At 40.4% G+C, this 16952-nt stretch overlaps 1 protein-coding gene across 3 annotated transcripts in view; it reads left to right on the top strand.

Annotated features, from left to right (window-relative positions):
- The window catches only part of RANBP10 (RAN binding protein 10), an 85522-nt gene that overhangs the window by 21624 nt on the left and 46946 nt on the right, over positions 1 to 16952 (top strand). For all 3 annotated transcript variants that reach the window (XR_012044078.1, XM_072872116.1, XM_072872115.1), the window contains exon 3: positions 931 to 983. Coding sequence is in view for 2 of the 3 variants with exons in the window: in XM_072872116.1 (XP_072728217.1) it covers positions 931 to 983 (53 nt within the window). In the remaining variant the exon portion in view is untranslated. The remainder of the gene's footprint in view (positions 1 to 930; positions 984 to 16952) is intronic.

Genomic DNA, 16952 nt, shown 5'->3' with positions numbered 1-16952 from the left:
TGTAATAATCACCATGTGTGTGTTGTGAATGATGCTTGTGGTTCTGGTTTCTCCCTGCTTCTCAAAGAAGATACAGAACTGGAAGTGTAGCAAGAGTATTAAGAGGTATAGATGAACTTCTGTAAGAGGAACAACGTGAGTAGACTGCAAGTAGTCAACCTTCAAAAGAGACCATTGGGGAGCGGGGTATGAATGAGGACTTTAAAATCCTTGAGAAAGTTAAGAGAAATGCTATTCCTCTCTCTTCCAATTCTAAAAATGCAGGTACCAAGCAAAACTAGCTTGGACAGTAATTGAATGGTGGAGCTGCAGGATATTGCCTCTCCAAAGAGCTTACAAAGGTTCAGAAAGTTATCAGATTAATGGAGGAAATCTACTGGGGTGTGAAATACAGAAAGACCACCTTTTGCTTAGGAAATTATATAAAATATATGTTGAACAATAAAAGAATGGTCTTGGAAAGTACAACTGTTTGCTCTGTCCTGTGCATCCACTACCAGCTATTCCTGGAGACAATACATTAGTCTAGACAGACACTTGTTGTTATATACTATATCTGCCCTTATGTATTTTTTACTCTCTTGTTAATCACCCATATAAATAGGTTTTTTTCTGATATATGAAAAAAACACCAAAAAACAAAACCCAGAAATTTAATTGCTGATTGTTTTCCAGTCCTTTTCTTACCAATTAAGAGCTAAAGAGTAGCTGTAGTTGTATATTGGAAACCTCTCAGTCCCTAAAGCAGACTGACATTTTATCTTGGATTCAAGAAAAGTCTAAAGTAATGGAAAATCTTTAGTTATTTCAACATTCTTACCTTAAGTGATTTGTGGATTGGGTCTTTTTTACTGCTATATTTCTGCTGCAGGAAATCTTGTGGCTTGGCCATTCTGTGCTTGACTGATATTTTGTTTGGTTTTTTTGAAGGTACATGGGAATAGGACTTTCTGCTCAAGGGGTCAACATGAACAGGCTTCCTGGTAAGTCAGTGTTAAGGTTTATTTTGGCTTACAGTCTGTGTTAAATGTTCATTTGAAATAAAGATTTTAATTTATATATATGAATTCGTGATGTGTGTTCCTATTAATAAAATGTCATGACTAAGTGTCTTACATCAGGAAGTTTCAAACTGTTGAGTGTTATCTTAAACTGAGTTACTAGTATTGTTAATGTAGCCATGATGATTTTAGCAGATAAATTAATATTAAATTAATGAATAATGGGTAAGATGATGAGCTTTCAGACATGCAAGCTCTTCTTTGCGTCTGAAAAATAAGTAGCAAATTAATTTGACATTTAATCTGTATATCCCACTTGACAAATTCACATGAAAGAATCTGAAAATGACAGGAAAATTGGCCTATCATATTGTCTCTCTTCTCTTCTTTCCTCTTCCCACTGAAAAACGTGAGAGTGGTATTTCCAGTTAATATTGTTGCTTCCTTTGTTTGAAATGTTTGTTTTTAGGTTAGCTTCTAAGTTGGTTAAGTAGCTTCTTTGTAAAAATAAATAATTGGTAATCTTTCTTTAACAATATACAATTTATTAGGTAAAATTATAATTTCTAGATTTAGATCAACATAGTGACTTCTGTAGCAGGAATTCTTTCAGCTGGGTTTAAAACTAGAAGTTGTCTGTGTTTGGTAGAAAGTAAATGTTCAAGTGCCAGAATGAATGGCAGCTGGTTCCCAGTGGTGGGGGCTTTTTTTGGTCTTGGGTGTGATTTACTTCTGGTGGAGTTGTTTTAAAGCTGAAATGTGTGTTCAACCCTTAGTATGCATCTTGGTATTTCCAAAGGAGAATATTTTGTGAATGTCCTAACAAAAGGAAGAGCTTCCATAGAGTTTGCACTGACACTCTTGTGAATTCACTTCTTAGTGAGGATTTTGTTTTCATCTTCACTGGTAACTTGCATATTCAGAGAGCAGAACATGCTCATTTTTTTTCCTTATAACCTCCGATTGAAAATGTTGTGGCATTGGAGGAAAATCCCTGACTATTCTGTTAGCAAAATATGTGATTCCGTAGCTCTGTTACAAATTTCTGAAATGTATATTTCTATAGCTATGTCTCTGAAATTCTGCTAAGACTGCAGACTGAGTCTCAGCAAGAAGATGAAAAGGAGACTAAGACAGCCAGGGTCCTTGGATGATTTCAGAAAATAGCCAGCTTTCTGGTGCCAATTCTTTTAATTGTAAATCTGCTGCTGAATTTTGGAATGGAACAGCTGCCTTGTCTTGTTACTGAAGAGAAGTATGGAGATCTTGGAATGCATGAGGGAGCATTTGGGACTTTTTGCGTTGATAAAGAAGACATTTGGAATTGTAGGCTGAATGCATTAGTTAATTAGTTGAATTAAAATTTCGCCAGTGAAACAATAAGCATCACTGTTTTAGTGACAAATGTCAGTGCAATGTGTGGGCCATTCATAAATCACAACCATGGTTAACAGTTGCAGGTAGACTTTCCTTTTCCAGGTACCCTTTGATAGTGTTTGATTGACCTTGAGAGTCTTCTTTTGGCCACTGTCAGAGGCAAGTCCTAAGACCTGTTGGTCTGACCTGGGCACAACCTTCCTTGCATCTGTTTTTCTCTGGTAATTTCAGACCTGCCCAGAGAGCAGGTGGAACATCTAATGTTGGAGATATTTAGGACTCAGCTGGACATGGTCTTGATCAACCTGATCTAATTAGACCTCCTTTGAGTGGGGGTTGGACTAGGTGACTTCTGGAGGTCCCTTCCCTCCTTAGTCCCTTAGTATTCTACACTTACTATTCTACACTTAACTATTCTTAGTATTAGGTCCCTTAGTATTCTATACTTATATGATAACTCTGTTTCTGTAAGAATGGTTTCAGTGACACCCATGTTTTAAAAAATTTGCATCTTAGCGCAAACTAGATTTCTCAATAATCTTTATGACAACTACAGCATATATGTATTGGAAGGAGAATTAAGGTCAGGTCTTTATCCCCTCAGAACTAGACCAGGGAAGGAGGAAGGCAGGACACTGCCAGTTTTCTCGAGTGATACTTGGTTGCAAAAATGTAGGGAACATCTCGATCAAGATGATCTGGTGTCAACAGGTTTAGAAGTCTCAATTTTCAGACTCCTCCTCTCTCTGTACTCCCTCCCAACCCAAGTGGGTTGTGTGCTTGTACAAGATGAAGAATGAGTCTAGTCCTATCATCTCTTCCCAGGGTTGAAGTTCTTGGCTGCTTGGAAGAGAAGTAGTTTGGAAAAAAGAGTGGGAATGTCATGTAGACTTGGCCTACAGACTGCTGGTTGGATTATGCTTAACCTAGGATTCTCCTGAGATTATAACACAGTTTTTTAAATATATATATGTATATATATACACATATACACACACATATATATATTAAAAAAATATATAAAACATGGTTGAATACTAACCTGAGATGATGTATACTGAATGTCATAGGTGTGCTGTCCTGAAACTGATAGCCAACATAATTTCTTTTCTCTTTTTTTCTTTCTTTCGAGACTAAAAATTATCTGATAAATGGCTTTAAGGCCCAAGAGCTACATGGGCAGTATTTTGTGGCCAGTTTGAATCAAAGTGCCTGTATACTATTAGTATTTCTAGAGTGTATGTGGCAAATGTGGAATTCTTTTCTCTGAGTGAAATAAAAAATAAAGTGAACTTGAGACTTCAGATAGTGCTTATTTAGCAATGAATTGCACGAATTTGATCTTATGAACCTGTTGTTTGTTTGATCACATGGAGATTACGCTGCCAAGAGTGATTCTGTGGGCATAGTTAGGTTGATATCCCATCATCTATGTAAAATGAACTGCATGGCTCTGTATTACAGCTCAATAAGTATCTTCCTGGCTTTTGGAGAATGAGTCTGATTTACTTTTTTGTAGTATATTGCTCAAGTAACTGAGGTGAGAAATATGGATCAGGCTTAACCGTTATCAGGTCCTTCACAGCACAGAGTAAGCAAGAGCTCACAAAGAAGTGACAGTCTTGGCTTGGCTTCGTGTCAAAGTGTAATTTTAACTTTTTGTGACGTGAAACCCTGTCAGGTTTGTCTCCTGAGACCATTTCTAAGTCACTTCTGCTCTAACAGATCAATTTTTGCTCAGCATGCTGGCAGGGCAGAATGTGACCCACTACAAGTAGTGGTTTGGGAGTCCAAAGCCTGGTATAGGAGCCAAAGTTGGTCCCTTTCTTGTTCCAACTTTCAGTGGGGATCCTTGGCACCCTGTCAGCCCTAATTCAAAGAACAATCTTGTTGCTGGGTTCTGTCTCAAACTCCTTCCCCCCCGCCCTGTTCCGAGACCAAACACTCTGGCCATATCCAGTTCCAAGTAAGGGCATTTGTGCTTTATGCCAGATTTATTTTGGCTTCAGCCCAGCTCTGCGCTGGTGGGGGTAGTGCTGAGTTTTATCTGAAGGTTGGAAGTATGGTTGGAGCAACCTGAGCTTTTCCTTAAACTACCCCTCTCTGCGTTGCAAACAGAGATGCTTTTAAAAGGAGAGTGCCCTGTCCCTGTTCGACTCGAGGCTTCTGTGGGCTGTGCTTTGAAATTCAATCAGCAGGTCTGAAATTATTGTGGGATTTTACTGAAGTGCCAACTTTGGTGACTCTGACATGTCTTGATGATTTTTTTATGATTATTTTTTAAATTTTTGGAAGACATTTAGAGCACTTACTAATAAATGTTCTGCTTTAAACTAGTGGCTTTTATTGAAATGTTTGCTCACTTCTTTCCCCAGATACAACTTTTCTTCACGTGTCCTCAGCATTTTGGTATCTGAGGATGAAATTACATGTTACAGCTGAACTGATCTAACTCGCTGTCATCAAAGGAGAGAAACCTGACCCTTCCTCCCCCCCCACCTACAGCTGCACAGTCCCTTTTCTTCCCTTGTCCAAGCCCCTGGCCCTGGCACTTGTCACCTCCTTTGCCAGGCCAGCTTTCAGGCCCGGCAGGAACCTGCCTGCTTTTCTGCTGTGTTAGGGTTGTGGCAGGCTGGTTCCTTCAGAACTCGTGGAACAATGCTCTTACCTTTGCCTCCTGAATGTAACATCTGAAACATCCTTTTTTAAATTATTATTTAGCCCTCAATCCAGTAAGTTTTTCTGAGCCCAGCTGAAAATGCGTTGGCAGTTTGCTACCGGTTTCACTTGACCTTCATAGAATGGAGATGATGTTCCTGTCTTAAATATGGATGAGATGTGCATGCTGGAGATGGTTCTCCCCTACATGTGGTGTTCTGCATTGGTTCAAGTCCTTCATGCTGGTGAGAGATAATGTTTTATTTGTTCTAGGTCTTTGAGAGTAACCCAGCAGGAACATAGAGCCAGGCAGAGAGGGAAGGAGGAATGATTCTCTACAAATCATCAGAGATGATTTGCATGCAGAGATGAATTAAGATCTCTGCAACAAGATCTTAATTCAGCCTAAAATGTTGTGAAACCATACCCTTAGGCATACCCTACTTCAGTTTCTGAAACAGCATAGATAGGATCTGACCAGTCACTTTTAGAGACTTTAAACACCCTCTGGTTAATAACTCACTTGCCCTACTATACAGCATTGCACGTGTTAAAGGGAGTGCCAGCTTTCACTCACCATTGTTTTGTTTTATGAAACTTTGATTATTTTTTTTTTCAACTTACTTTTCAAATGAAAAAATACTGCTTGGCTTATTCACTATCTGCCTGCTTCAAACTCCCTTTTAAAAGAACAAGCTTTCAAATTCAAGAATGTTTTATAGACTTGAATTAGAGTGCAGCTAGATAAACCAGCAGAATTTGTTGTACAGAAACCTGCTTCATATTGGGGTTTGGCTTCTGGGACTGTAATGCCTTAAGCCAGGTCAGCAAAACTAGAAACAGTTTGTCCAGCTGTCCTGTGTCTTTGCTCAGCAAGGGGTCCTTGTGAATGATTTGTTTCTCTAGACAAAATAAAAATGAGCACTGGGAATTAAGACTTCCCTGTGTTCCCCTCCTCTGTGAAAGCCATCTGTCCTCCACAAGCCACCAACGTGATGAACTGGCTTTCCATTTTAGCTTTGTTTGGAGATCCCTTCCTTTCCTTTGCATTCTCCTCTTGCTGATAGGTTTCTGTTGACATTTGTAGATGAGCTGAGAAGAAATAAAGTCCTATCTTGCATGTTATCAGAGGAGATGCAAGCAGGGGAGCAAGGCTATTGAGGAATCTGTCTTCCTGTTCCTTCCTTTGAGAGGAAAAAGATACTGGTTTCTCCCCTGGGGATGTTCACAAGGATTCTCCAGGCAGGTGTGCTCCCTTCTAGGGGCTACCAGAGGAGGGAGGCTGGATGGATGTATTGTAGGAACCAGCAAGAAACTAAAGGAACTGGACTTGTTCAGCCTCAAGAAGAAGAGGCGGAGAAAGGATCTAGTAGCAGCCTTTCACTATCTAAAGGAGCTTGCAGACAACATGGACCCAGGCTCTTCTCAGAGGTGCACAGTACAAGGAAGAGAGGCAACAGGCACTGGTTGCAACAAATAAAATTCTCATGGGAAATAAGGTATTATTCCTCATCAGAGTTGGGGATGGGTTACTACAGAGACTCTACCCTCAGAGATTTTCAAACCTCAATTGGACACGGCTCCAGGCAGCCTGATCTAACTCTTAAGTTAACCCTGCTATGAGCGGGAAGTTTGGCTAGAGACCTCCAGATGTTCCTTCTAGCCAATTTTGTTTTGATTTTGTGTGGGTTTTTTTTTTTTCCCTGTGGTTGCCAAGGGATCTTTCTACTTCAAATGTGTTTAAAGAACTTCATTTTCATGTATCAGCTTATGCTTTGGATTGTCACTTTCTGTGACTCCAATGACAAATGAAGGACCTGTGCTAAAGGACTTAGTCCCAGTGGTAAATAAAACAATTATAGAAGATGAGACCTCACCAAATCATCTGATCTGAAGCTAATTCAATCATGCATCAGTTCTGCCTGACAGGTGTGTGTCTAAACCAGTCTTTCAGTTATCTTTCTGGCAACTTCTTCCAACACTGTCCTTGTACTGGAAACTTTTCCTGATGACTAAGCTGAATATCCCATGCAGTCTGTCCATTACTCTTGGAGCATGTGGAGGTGGAGAACAATTAATTTCTTTCCTCTTTGTAGCTGTATACATGAAGACCTCTATCACTGCTTTGTGGTCTTCTCTATAGACCAGACATCCCTGGCTCTTCACCCTGTCCCTGTTTGTCATGTTTTCTTGATTTGTGACAACTCTTGTTGACCTTTTCTGAACTCTAACAACTGGATGCATTGCAAGCACCAGTGTCTTACTTCCTATAGTAAAAAAAAACCATTAAAATTCAGAGCAAGTCCAGGAAGTGGCTCTTATCCCACACTGCAAACAAGGGCAAAGGAGAATCCTTGCCAAGCTTTCAAAATTTCTAAGGCTTAAGCAGAAAGGGGAGGGGAAGAAGCTAGATGGTTAACTGGGAAAAGAAGGGCCTTCCTGCTTGGCTTCTAGAGCAACCAGCAAAAGCCCTTAAGTATGGGATTAAATATATGAACAGCATGTGGCAAACAAATAGTGATTCAATCTGCTTTCAAATCCTCCTGGCTAAATCAGCATTTTGGACACCCAGCTTGATTTTTCTATCTTTAGAAGTAATTTCTATTAAGTTTGTTTAACTATTTATGCAGCTGATCAAGCTCTGTCTTAAAATACCTTATGGTATTTGTCCTGCCTGCAAAGCTCTTCCAGAACTATCCTTAAAAATACCTGACCAAAATGGCATGTGGGATTTCCGTACAGTGTCTTAGTAAAGTCTTATACAATGGTACTTGCCCTTCCTTTTTGCTTTAGTAAATATACCTCAGATGTAACTTTTCTTTTACTCTAGTTGCTGTGTAGAGGAAATAGAGCAGATCAAAGTTTTGCTTTTAGTTTAGATGTAACTTTAATTATGTAGTCTATCCTTATTGCAACTTGTTGACGCATTAGGAGGGCAGATGGGTAGAAAAAAGGACAAGAAGGCAGTGGTAGTCCAAGCTGCTGACAGTGTGGATGCCATGTGTCAAGGCTGAGCAACCAGACATCAGGCTATGGGCAGGCTGCCTGTTGTGCTCAGTGCATGTGAGGTTGAAGTAAAGCTACTTATGGTCGATGCCCGTGGAGTGTGTAGGGAACCTTGGAGTGCCGTGGAGAAGCTGAATTCTGTTTCTCCCCTCCATTATTCTCCATAAGGAAGATATGCTGTATGCATATCTATACAGCAGCTTAATGCTGTAAAGAAGCATGGAGACATTCAATTTACTTCCCCCTCAACCCCTGTTTTGTTCTTACTGTTGCTGTGGCTCTTCATGGAGAAGTTGAGACCAGTGAGGTTTCTAGTGGTCTAGAATTATTTGAGAATGGCTGAAGGAAGCCTCGTGATTTCTTAGAAGGGGTCTGAGTACTTGCTTTTGCATGTTCATTGCTTATAGTCCTCTCTTTCTTGCCTGTTTTCCTTGTATTTTCTACTTGCACTTTGTTGGGTCCTCTTCAGGACTAAGCACCATGGAAACCTTTGAGTACTGTTTGATAGAGTTTTGCGATAAAAGTGCTTACTTGAGTAATTTAATCAAAGTGGTACCAAAATGTATACTTGGTTCAACATTTAATTTTTTTTATGGCAATTTGGATCTGTTAATGTTACTTCTGCTAGATTGGTAATGGCGATACCATCTATACCGTGTCCTGCTGGATTTATTCAATGAAGACTTAGTATATAACCCAACTCTGCTTGCCATTCCATGTTTAAACCTTTCCCCTTGCTAGCCAGGAGGAGATTTGACTTGTCAGGAATTTTATTTTATTTATGCAGTAGGCATAACCCAGATTGAATAGCACCCAATCTTTGTTTTGGTGTGTAATTTGCATATAGATAACTGTAGTACCCATAAGGAATTTCATAAAGACATCACTTATTTAGTACCTGCATAAATTATAGAGTATGGCAATTAATTTTTTTATGTCAGGTTAAGGAAAATATAGGGTTGATTATTTATTCAAAAAAATCAATAATAAATGTGCATTCCCCCAAAACTGCTTAATGGAAACACCTCCAGGACTTAGTTACTTAGGACTTCAGCTGGCTGTGCCAGTTCCTATCCACAAACTTGCTTACACTTTTGGTACCCTCTCATTTATCCTAGCAAACCAGTTTGTGGGGCTGCATGTGAACAGGGCCATGTAATTGGGTTAATAATAATGGGTGGAGGGCACTGCTTGATTTTTGGGATTGTTATTAACTTGAATCTGTTCTGTTGGCCAGTTGATCACACACGTAGTGCAGGTTGAAACAACTCCTCTGTGAAACTTTATTCTACAGAAATGCATAGGTAACAGTGGTCTGATATTAATTTTCATAGAAACAAATATTACTTGTGCCTAAGATATGTGCTGAAAACCTTAATTAAAGACTGAGCATTCCCTCCAGTTAACAGTTATCCAGCTGATCATGGAGGCTGTTTTTTACGAAGGAGCATCTTGCTAGGGCATACTGGGCTGAAGCTACCTTGGCTGTCTGTGTGTCTCCAGTTTTTTTTATCTGTCTCTGCCTTTTTTCAAGTTGTTTGAAGATGATGGTTGGATACCTTTTATTTGGTGATGAGTTAGATGATATTTGAACTTGATTGGATTATTTTTTTTGCACTGAGCTTTGTTTCATTCAGTCACATAGTAAAGCATTGAAAACAAATGTCAATGAAAGCATATGCTTGTTTTGCTGTTACCTATCTGATACCTTGTAGTCCAAATGATCAAGGGACTGAAGGTTTGCAAAGCTACTGAGCTCAGAAGGTCTATTAGCTATTATTAGAAGGGCTGTGTGCTAGTAGTGGCAATGCCCGGGCTATGGAAGGGTGTCATGAGGAAAAACTCACTTAGGTAGCCTTGTTGCTGCCAACTTAGCTAGGTTTTAACCTGAAAAAGTAATTTGTATCTGTCTTCAACATCCTAAGAGGTTATTGGTATGTTTAGAAATTGCAGGTTTTGGTGCTGTGTAATGGAAGAAATGAGAGCGAAGTGGGTCAGTGTGTTGGTTCAGCTCCGGAGTTAGTGATCCTTTTGTGCAGAATGGATTTTTAGAGGGATTCCTCACCACTCAAGAGCTCATCTGGCTGAGTGAAAATTATGGTGGAGCTTAGAACAGTGGTGGATAATAAACCTACACTACCAAGAAAAAAATACACATTACAATAGATTTAAGATTTCTGGCCTTTAAGTTAGAGCCTTTTGGATTTGTCTACATGAGTCTCTTATTTTTTGGAAGTGGGGTGTATTTTTTAAGTGAATCTCCTGGTTGTCACCACTTTGCTGTACTTTTATTTGTAACTTCAGTTGTGCTACCCTTGTTTCTTCTAAACTAAACTGAAAGATGTGCTCCAGGATCACAGTTAGTGCACTCCAGCTGCTAATAACTATTCAGTCCACAGGACAAGGCTAAGTAATACAAGGTACCCATCCCTATCTAAAAAAAATAATTAAATTTCACACTGGAGAAATAGTGTCCTGAGACTGGCTGAAACTGGTTGTTTCATTCTCCAAATCTGCTCTTACTGTGCTGCACCATGTGCTATTTTCAAAATAGCTTTTTTTTTTTGAAGTTTAAGTCCAAATGAAGGTCATGCTAAAGAAATGGATAAGAAATTTAGGCTTCTTATAATAAAACAAAAGGATTTCCTTTGAACTTAAGCTTTCACATATTCTTAGTGTAAGAATTTTTCCCATATGGAATGAATTTCATGTGCTCAGTGTGTGTAAAACTTCATCATAGGAAAGTAATCTGAGAAATACAAATTTTCTGTTTATTTTGGGAATCTCTCGTTCATTTATATTGTTTCTTTTTTTGTCTTCACTCTGTGTATGTGGTGCCTGACCAAATTTTAAATGCACCATGGGTGCCCTACTGCATCTATGTTGAAGAATCATGATCTCTGCGTTCCTCTGGCGTTACTTAACTCACCCTCATCTTGTTTTCTCTTCCTGCTTCTACTTTCTGCAGATCAATAAACACCCTTTAAAAAGGTTGTTCTTTCTCAAAATTGTATGATCTTTATTTAAAAAAAAAAAAGGTTCTGCATATCTTCGTGAATCTTGTGTTTTATGATTGACCTATCCACTGCCAATCAAGGTCTGCTGAGCTCCACTTAATTGCTCAATTGTCTTGTCTTCATCCTGTGTAAGCTTTCTTACTTTCTGGTCAGTTTTTGCAGATCCTAGTCTGCATGGTGAGGTCACCTGAACTTGTATGAAAATTCCAGCTTGAATATTGAAATGGATTTGATCCATCTGCTATGAATTCATTAATACCTCATCTTCAGCTCCTAGAAGAACTGGAGGTTCATGTTTGCATATTCTTTGATTAGATTCTTCAATTTTTCGTATATCAATAGCTTTCTGACAAATTTGGATTTGCAAGATCTAAATTTTGGAGACATCCAAAGTTAAAACTTACCAGTATATGATTAAAAGAATTAACTGGGTGTACTGTGTGTGGGTGCATTGTGGTATGGGAGGGGAAGGTTGTGGACTGAATTTGTGTTCAAGGATGGCTGTGATGGTTTTGTTGTAAAATACACGTTATGTGAATTGATATTTTAGATTAGATTGTGGTGTTAGGGCATTTGAATAACCTGAATTCAGATCAGCCATTTTTTTAAAAATGTGTATATTATCTTGAAATCAATAGTTTGCAAGATTTTTGGTCGTGAGGAGCAAAGTAGCATTTATCTTTCCTGCTGCTCCTTTGTCTGGGCATGGTGTCTTGCATGTGGCTGGCCTTGTCTGGGGAAACAGCTTTTATGGAGTTTTATGTCAAAAGTGGTCAGCTCATGTCTTGTTTACCCATAATCAGCACTGGAAAAAAAGCTTGATGTCTACAACACCTGCAGAAGGGAAGTTGTAGGGGCATGGAGGAGTCCAGCTTAGGATGCTTGAGCTATCCTGTTGGGTAGATCCTTAACCAACTTTCACTACAAACATGCTGTGCAGGAATTGCAAGAAATGCACAAATTTGTATGTTGTTTTATGTACCATTCCCTTCTTCCCAACAGGTCTTGTTTTTTGGAGTCGTGGTGCTGAAGTGTGGTGTGTAGGATCTGTAGTTTATAGTGGATGGACTCACAGTTTTTATAAGCTGTTGAGAATAAGCAAAACAAGAAATGCTGAACTGTCAGTTATATTTGTACCTGGAAGCATATGCAATTTCTTTCTTTACCCTCATGGCTGCCAAAGCCAACGTCCCCATGCACTCTTGTGCTCTGCTCGTTAGATGTGCCTCCTCTAATTAGGTTATCTTGCACATAGGTGGATACAAAGAAAGTGTTTCTACTGGCTATTAAGTGCTCAGGCATCAGTGTGGGTGAGTAAGAAGTGATTCTTACTCAGGGGGTATGGCTGTCCTGCACTTTTCCATGCCCTGATTTCTGTGCTGTAACTCTTTTGGAGGTGGGCTGGCTCCTTGTAGAGGTTCTGCATTCTTCTCATGCAACATGCTCCCAGAAATGTATGATACAGGTACGTTGGAGCCTGCCTTTGTGTGGAGCTTTCTGTCATCCAGCAGGTTGCGTTGGTTTTGTGCCTTCTGAAAACAGAGTTTCCAAAGCGGAGTGGAGATGGCATTGCATAGTGGGGTTTGTGATTTGGCCTTTACCAATATCCCTGGCTGCACCTCCAGCTGTAGCACAGATTATGGACAATACAGGTAGTCTTAGTGACAGTTAAGAGTTGACTAGCAATTTAGAGACAGCAATTTAGCTGTCAGCAAGAGTTGTAATCAGCACTGCTTGTTTTTCAGATTTAAAAAAAAAATTATTTTTGGTGGCTGTACCTATTATTTGAGCCTTCCAGATAAAATATAACATCAACACAAACCTAAATTTCAGTACAACTCAAACTGATAGATAGCAGCTATTTTTACTGATGGATAAATATGATCCTGTTCAGAACACCCTGTTGCTTTACCTTAATTGATGTGGAAAGTACTTAAGGAACCTCAGTTTAGAATCTAGAAGGCCTTGTTGCAACCCCTTAACATCAGGAGATGCTCTTCTTCTGGAAGACTTCTCTCTCCATAAGGTCTTGTGTTTATATAAATGTGTTTTGTTCATAATTTTCTTACCTCATTAAATACCATTTTAGGGATTGTTTTTAATAGTAGCTGGATGCTAGTCCCCTGCATTCTGCAGTGAGCTCTGACATTGCTTTTGGCTGAGTCATTTAACTGCTCTGCCTCAGTGTCTCAGTAAAATGACTCTTGTCCATTACCTTGCAAGATTTTTCTGAAGGTGTCTTAATATTTTATAATGGCATTCTTGCCCATCAGCTAAAAGTTGAAAAGTTGGCCTATAAATGAAAATGTGAATTATTTAGTATGATGAGATTTGAAACCTGTGTATGTGATAAGCTTTTGTATCCAACTTGTTCTTTGCCCCTGCTGCTTAATAGATTAATGGTAAAACTCATCTGACTTTTTTTTTATCCCTGTCCTACATTGTTTTGCACCCCTGCACTTCCCCCCACCCCCTCCAGTGTGGTGTGTCAGGGAATATAATAGATGTAATAGTACAGTGGTGACCTGATCATGCCAGAGAGCTTTTTGAGCCTTGCCTTTGTAGATAGAACAAACCTGTTTTGTAGTTGTGCTTTAACCATATTGTGCTCTTTACAGGGCTATAAATGGCTTGTAGCTTGTCTTGACCTCTCCAGTATAGGGAAGACCAGATCATGTTCTGACTCTGACAGATGACCCATCAAGCTTCTAAGTTAGGAGGGCTTGCCATCTTTATTCATTCAAGGAAGTAGGATTTTTGTCTTGATTACTGTATTCTGTGGTGAGGTGCATGCTAAATTGGATTCATTAACAAATCTCTGGGGCAGGTAGAAGAGATCATTCCTGTTGACAAGGTATTGCCTGTGTTGCAGCCATCCAGAGCCTTCTGGTTTTGTTTTTTCTCTTTGAGTCAATGGGTAGTGTCTTTTTATATAATTAAGTGACTGTGGTTTTTAGACTGTGGTTTGAAAACTGTTTGAAAACTGTGTTTGTGGTAAACTGTTTTGAAACCTAGTTAACATGAAGTAGCTGTCAAATGGTAGGAGTTGCTGATCTGGTCTAAAAATCGCCAGATCAATATTGTTAAAATGGAAATTTTACAGTGTTACTTTCTGCTTATAGTCTCTGTGGTGGATAAGGCAATGCTTGTTAGCACCCACGTTCTGCTGGATCTCCCAAACTCTTGCAGGCCTTTTTAGCTGTCTGTCTTGGAGTCTTTTTAATCTTTGGGTCACTGTGTTAGTTTGTTCCTGCTCTCTGTCAATATGAAAGAGATGCTGCGATTTCTTTCTTTTTTTTCTTTTTCTTTTTTTCCTCTGGATGCTTGCCACATTTAAGTCCCCCTGCCATGAGGATTTGGTCTGAGCTTTGTCTCTTTTACAGTTGCAAGTGCAAGTACTTTATTCAAAAACATGGAATAGCCTCTGAGCCAAACCTGCAGCCAGGCCTGCCAAGAGTTCTGCACTCTTTGATTAGCATCAGCTGGTGTTGCTCTGTAGGGGCCAAACTGGCCTTCGATGAATCTGCTTGATCTGCTGTGAACTGGGGTGAGAGGGAGGCCACTGTACAGCAGTCCCTCATTGGGATGTGACCAATGGTGTGGTGCACTGCACTGTTACCTTGTACATGATTAAGTGTGATACTACAAAGACTATGAGAGCTGAGCATGTCCAATCCCTGCTTTAAGAAGTTTGTCCTCCATGAGGTGAAGTGGTTTTATTTTCTATATACACATTGGTCCTGCAGTGCGGCGTTTGGGCCGCTACTGCATTCGAAGTTACTTTGCAGAAGAAGTAGAAGCTGTTATGAGAAAGAAGGTGCATGGAGAAAAAGTTGGGGTGTTACTAGCTAGGATTTCTTCATTTCCTGGTGCCCCTAGATAAGTGGGTTTTGGGGACACTTTTTTTTTTTCCTTGACACTTTCTGGGCAGATGTCCAGGCCTTTGAAGTTCTGCCAGGAAGATGCTGTAATATGCTAAGCACGCTGCTCCCTGGACCTATTCCTGTCCTGCAGCTGGTGTTGTGACTGTACCTCCTCTTACATGAACCAGCTAGACAGCTATTCCATGCCAGGACCATGCCTCCCCTATTCCCACCACCTCAAATCTATAGCATAGGTTGCTGTGGCCACTGAGCAGCTATTTTTGTAGGCTGGATATGAAAACAGAAAGCTGTGTTGCAACAGTAATAGTTAATTTGACTCTGAAGCATGATTGAATGAAGAAAAACAAAGCTACCTCCTTGCTCTCACCCAAGCATGTGATGTTTGTGCAACTTCATATGGTTTGGCATAAAGGCTATGAACTACAGCTGAGATGCTGCAGCACCTGAGATGCTTCTTGAGGCAACAGGCTTTTCTTGACCAGACATTTAGCTTCTAAGGCTGTAGGAGCACAGGGACTTGCTCAGCCTTCCCTTTGCTAGGGCAAAGGCATGCTTTCACTGCTCTGGGCTAACATACACCAAAGGTACATACGCTGGCAGAACCAAATCCACTGCAAGATGGTAGAGCAGTCAACAGAAGGTGGTTCTGCTTCTGCTGTGATAACTACTTCTTCCCCATATTTATTTTTGTCCTGTCCCCTCTGACACCAGTTCTTGCCTGGGACTGTTCTGCCCAGGACATTGTAGAAGCAACTCTGAACAGCAACATCCCACTTCTCCCTGCACCATATTCATCTGTTCAGCCTCTGTTTAATGTACCTTCCCCTCCACTGACATCATGCTCTGCTGCCGCCAAAGACCCAGAGCTGGTTGAGCAACAGCAGCCTGCACAGCGCAGTGCGTGGAAATGACCCTGCCTCCAGCCAGAATGTGGTCCAGCAGTGACTCTGGACTCTGTAGCTGGCTCCACCCTCAATATCCCATTCCCCAAGCACTGTACAAGCAGAGTTTGTACATCTGTTTCTGCTGGACTTTGGATTCAATAAATCTTATTAAAATTATTTTGTTTAGTTTACTTCAGTGTGTTTACACAAGTTCTTGTCCTTCTGTGGCTAGTGTTTGCACACTACTTGCCCTGGCGTGGGCAGCTGTCGGAAGCTAGGATTGCTGGCCAGAGGAGTGGGAAGAGGAATGGCACAGGCAAAATACTGGGCAAGAACAGGGAGGGGAGAAAAATGAAAGGTGTTTCAAAATACAAGAGAGAAAGTAGGTACAGGTAAAACTTGGAAAGATGCAGACACTGCAGAGACTGTAGAGCAGTCACTGGGGTCTGTCCTGAATAATAAGCCTCCAAACTCTTGTATTACTCGGGATACAACACACACAAACCCTACAAACCCTATTTACAAATCTTCAGGTTCTTTCTGAGGAACTTTCATCTCCTCTTCATATGGCTAAATGCATGCTGTACCAACATTACTTACTACTTCAGATGTTTCAGGTTTTCCTGATTGCAGGTCAGGTTACCACTGAGTTTGTTGTGAGCAAGGCCCTGTCCATTGCAGCAGCTTCAGCACCAGGTACTGATTACCTTGAATGTGTGGGCTGAGCTGCAGTGGAACATGTTTCTCCTGTGGAATGTGCATGGGCAGGGAATGGTCCATGTGTCAATGGTAAAGTCCATCTGTCTGCCATTGTTTTAAGCCTGGCAAGTGGCAGAGTAGGAAGTCTGAGGTGTCAGGCTGTAACTTATTGGAACAACCATCTTCTTGCACGTCTGTCCTTTGGAGCTCAGTATGGATCCCTGTGAATGTTGCCTTCCCCACTCTTCTGTGCCCACGGGCAAGTCTGGCATGTTTGAATCCTGATGTGCAGAGGGATGTCATCAGTTTGCTTTCTTCTCTGCACTCTGTGGAAGGAGCAGCAGGCCAGCAAAGACATAATGAAAATATTGCTCTTGGTAGTTTCCATCAGGGCATCCTGCATTGCATTGCCTCTGTGTTGTATAT

Source organism: Ciconia boyciana, chromosome 9 (genome assembly GCF_034638445.1).
Source record: "Ciconia boyciana chromosome 9, ASM3463844v1, whole genome shotgun sequence".
Classification (NCBI taxonomy): Eukaryota; Metazoa; Chordata; class Aves; order Ciconiiformes; family Ciconiidae; genus Ciconia; species Ciconia boyciana.
Note: the sequence above shows the minus strand (reverse complement) of the source record. Positions and strands in the feature narration are given on the sequence as shown.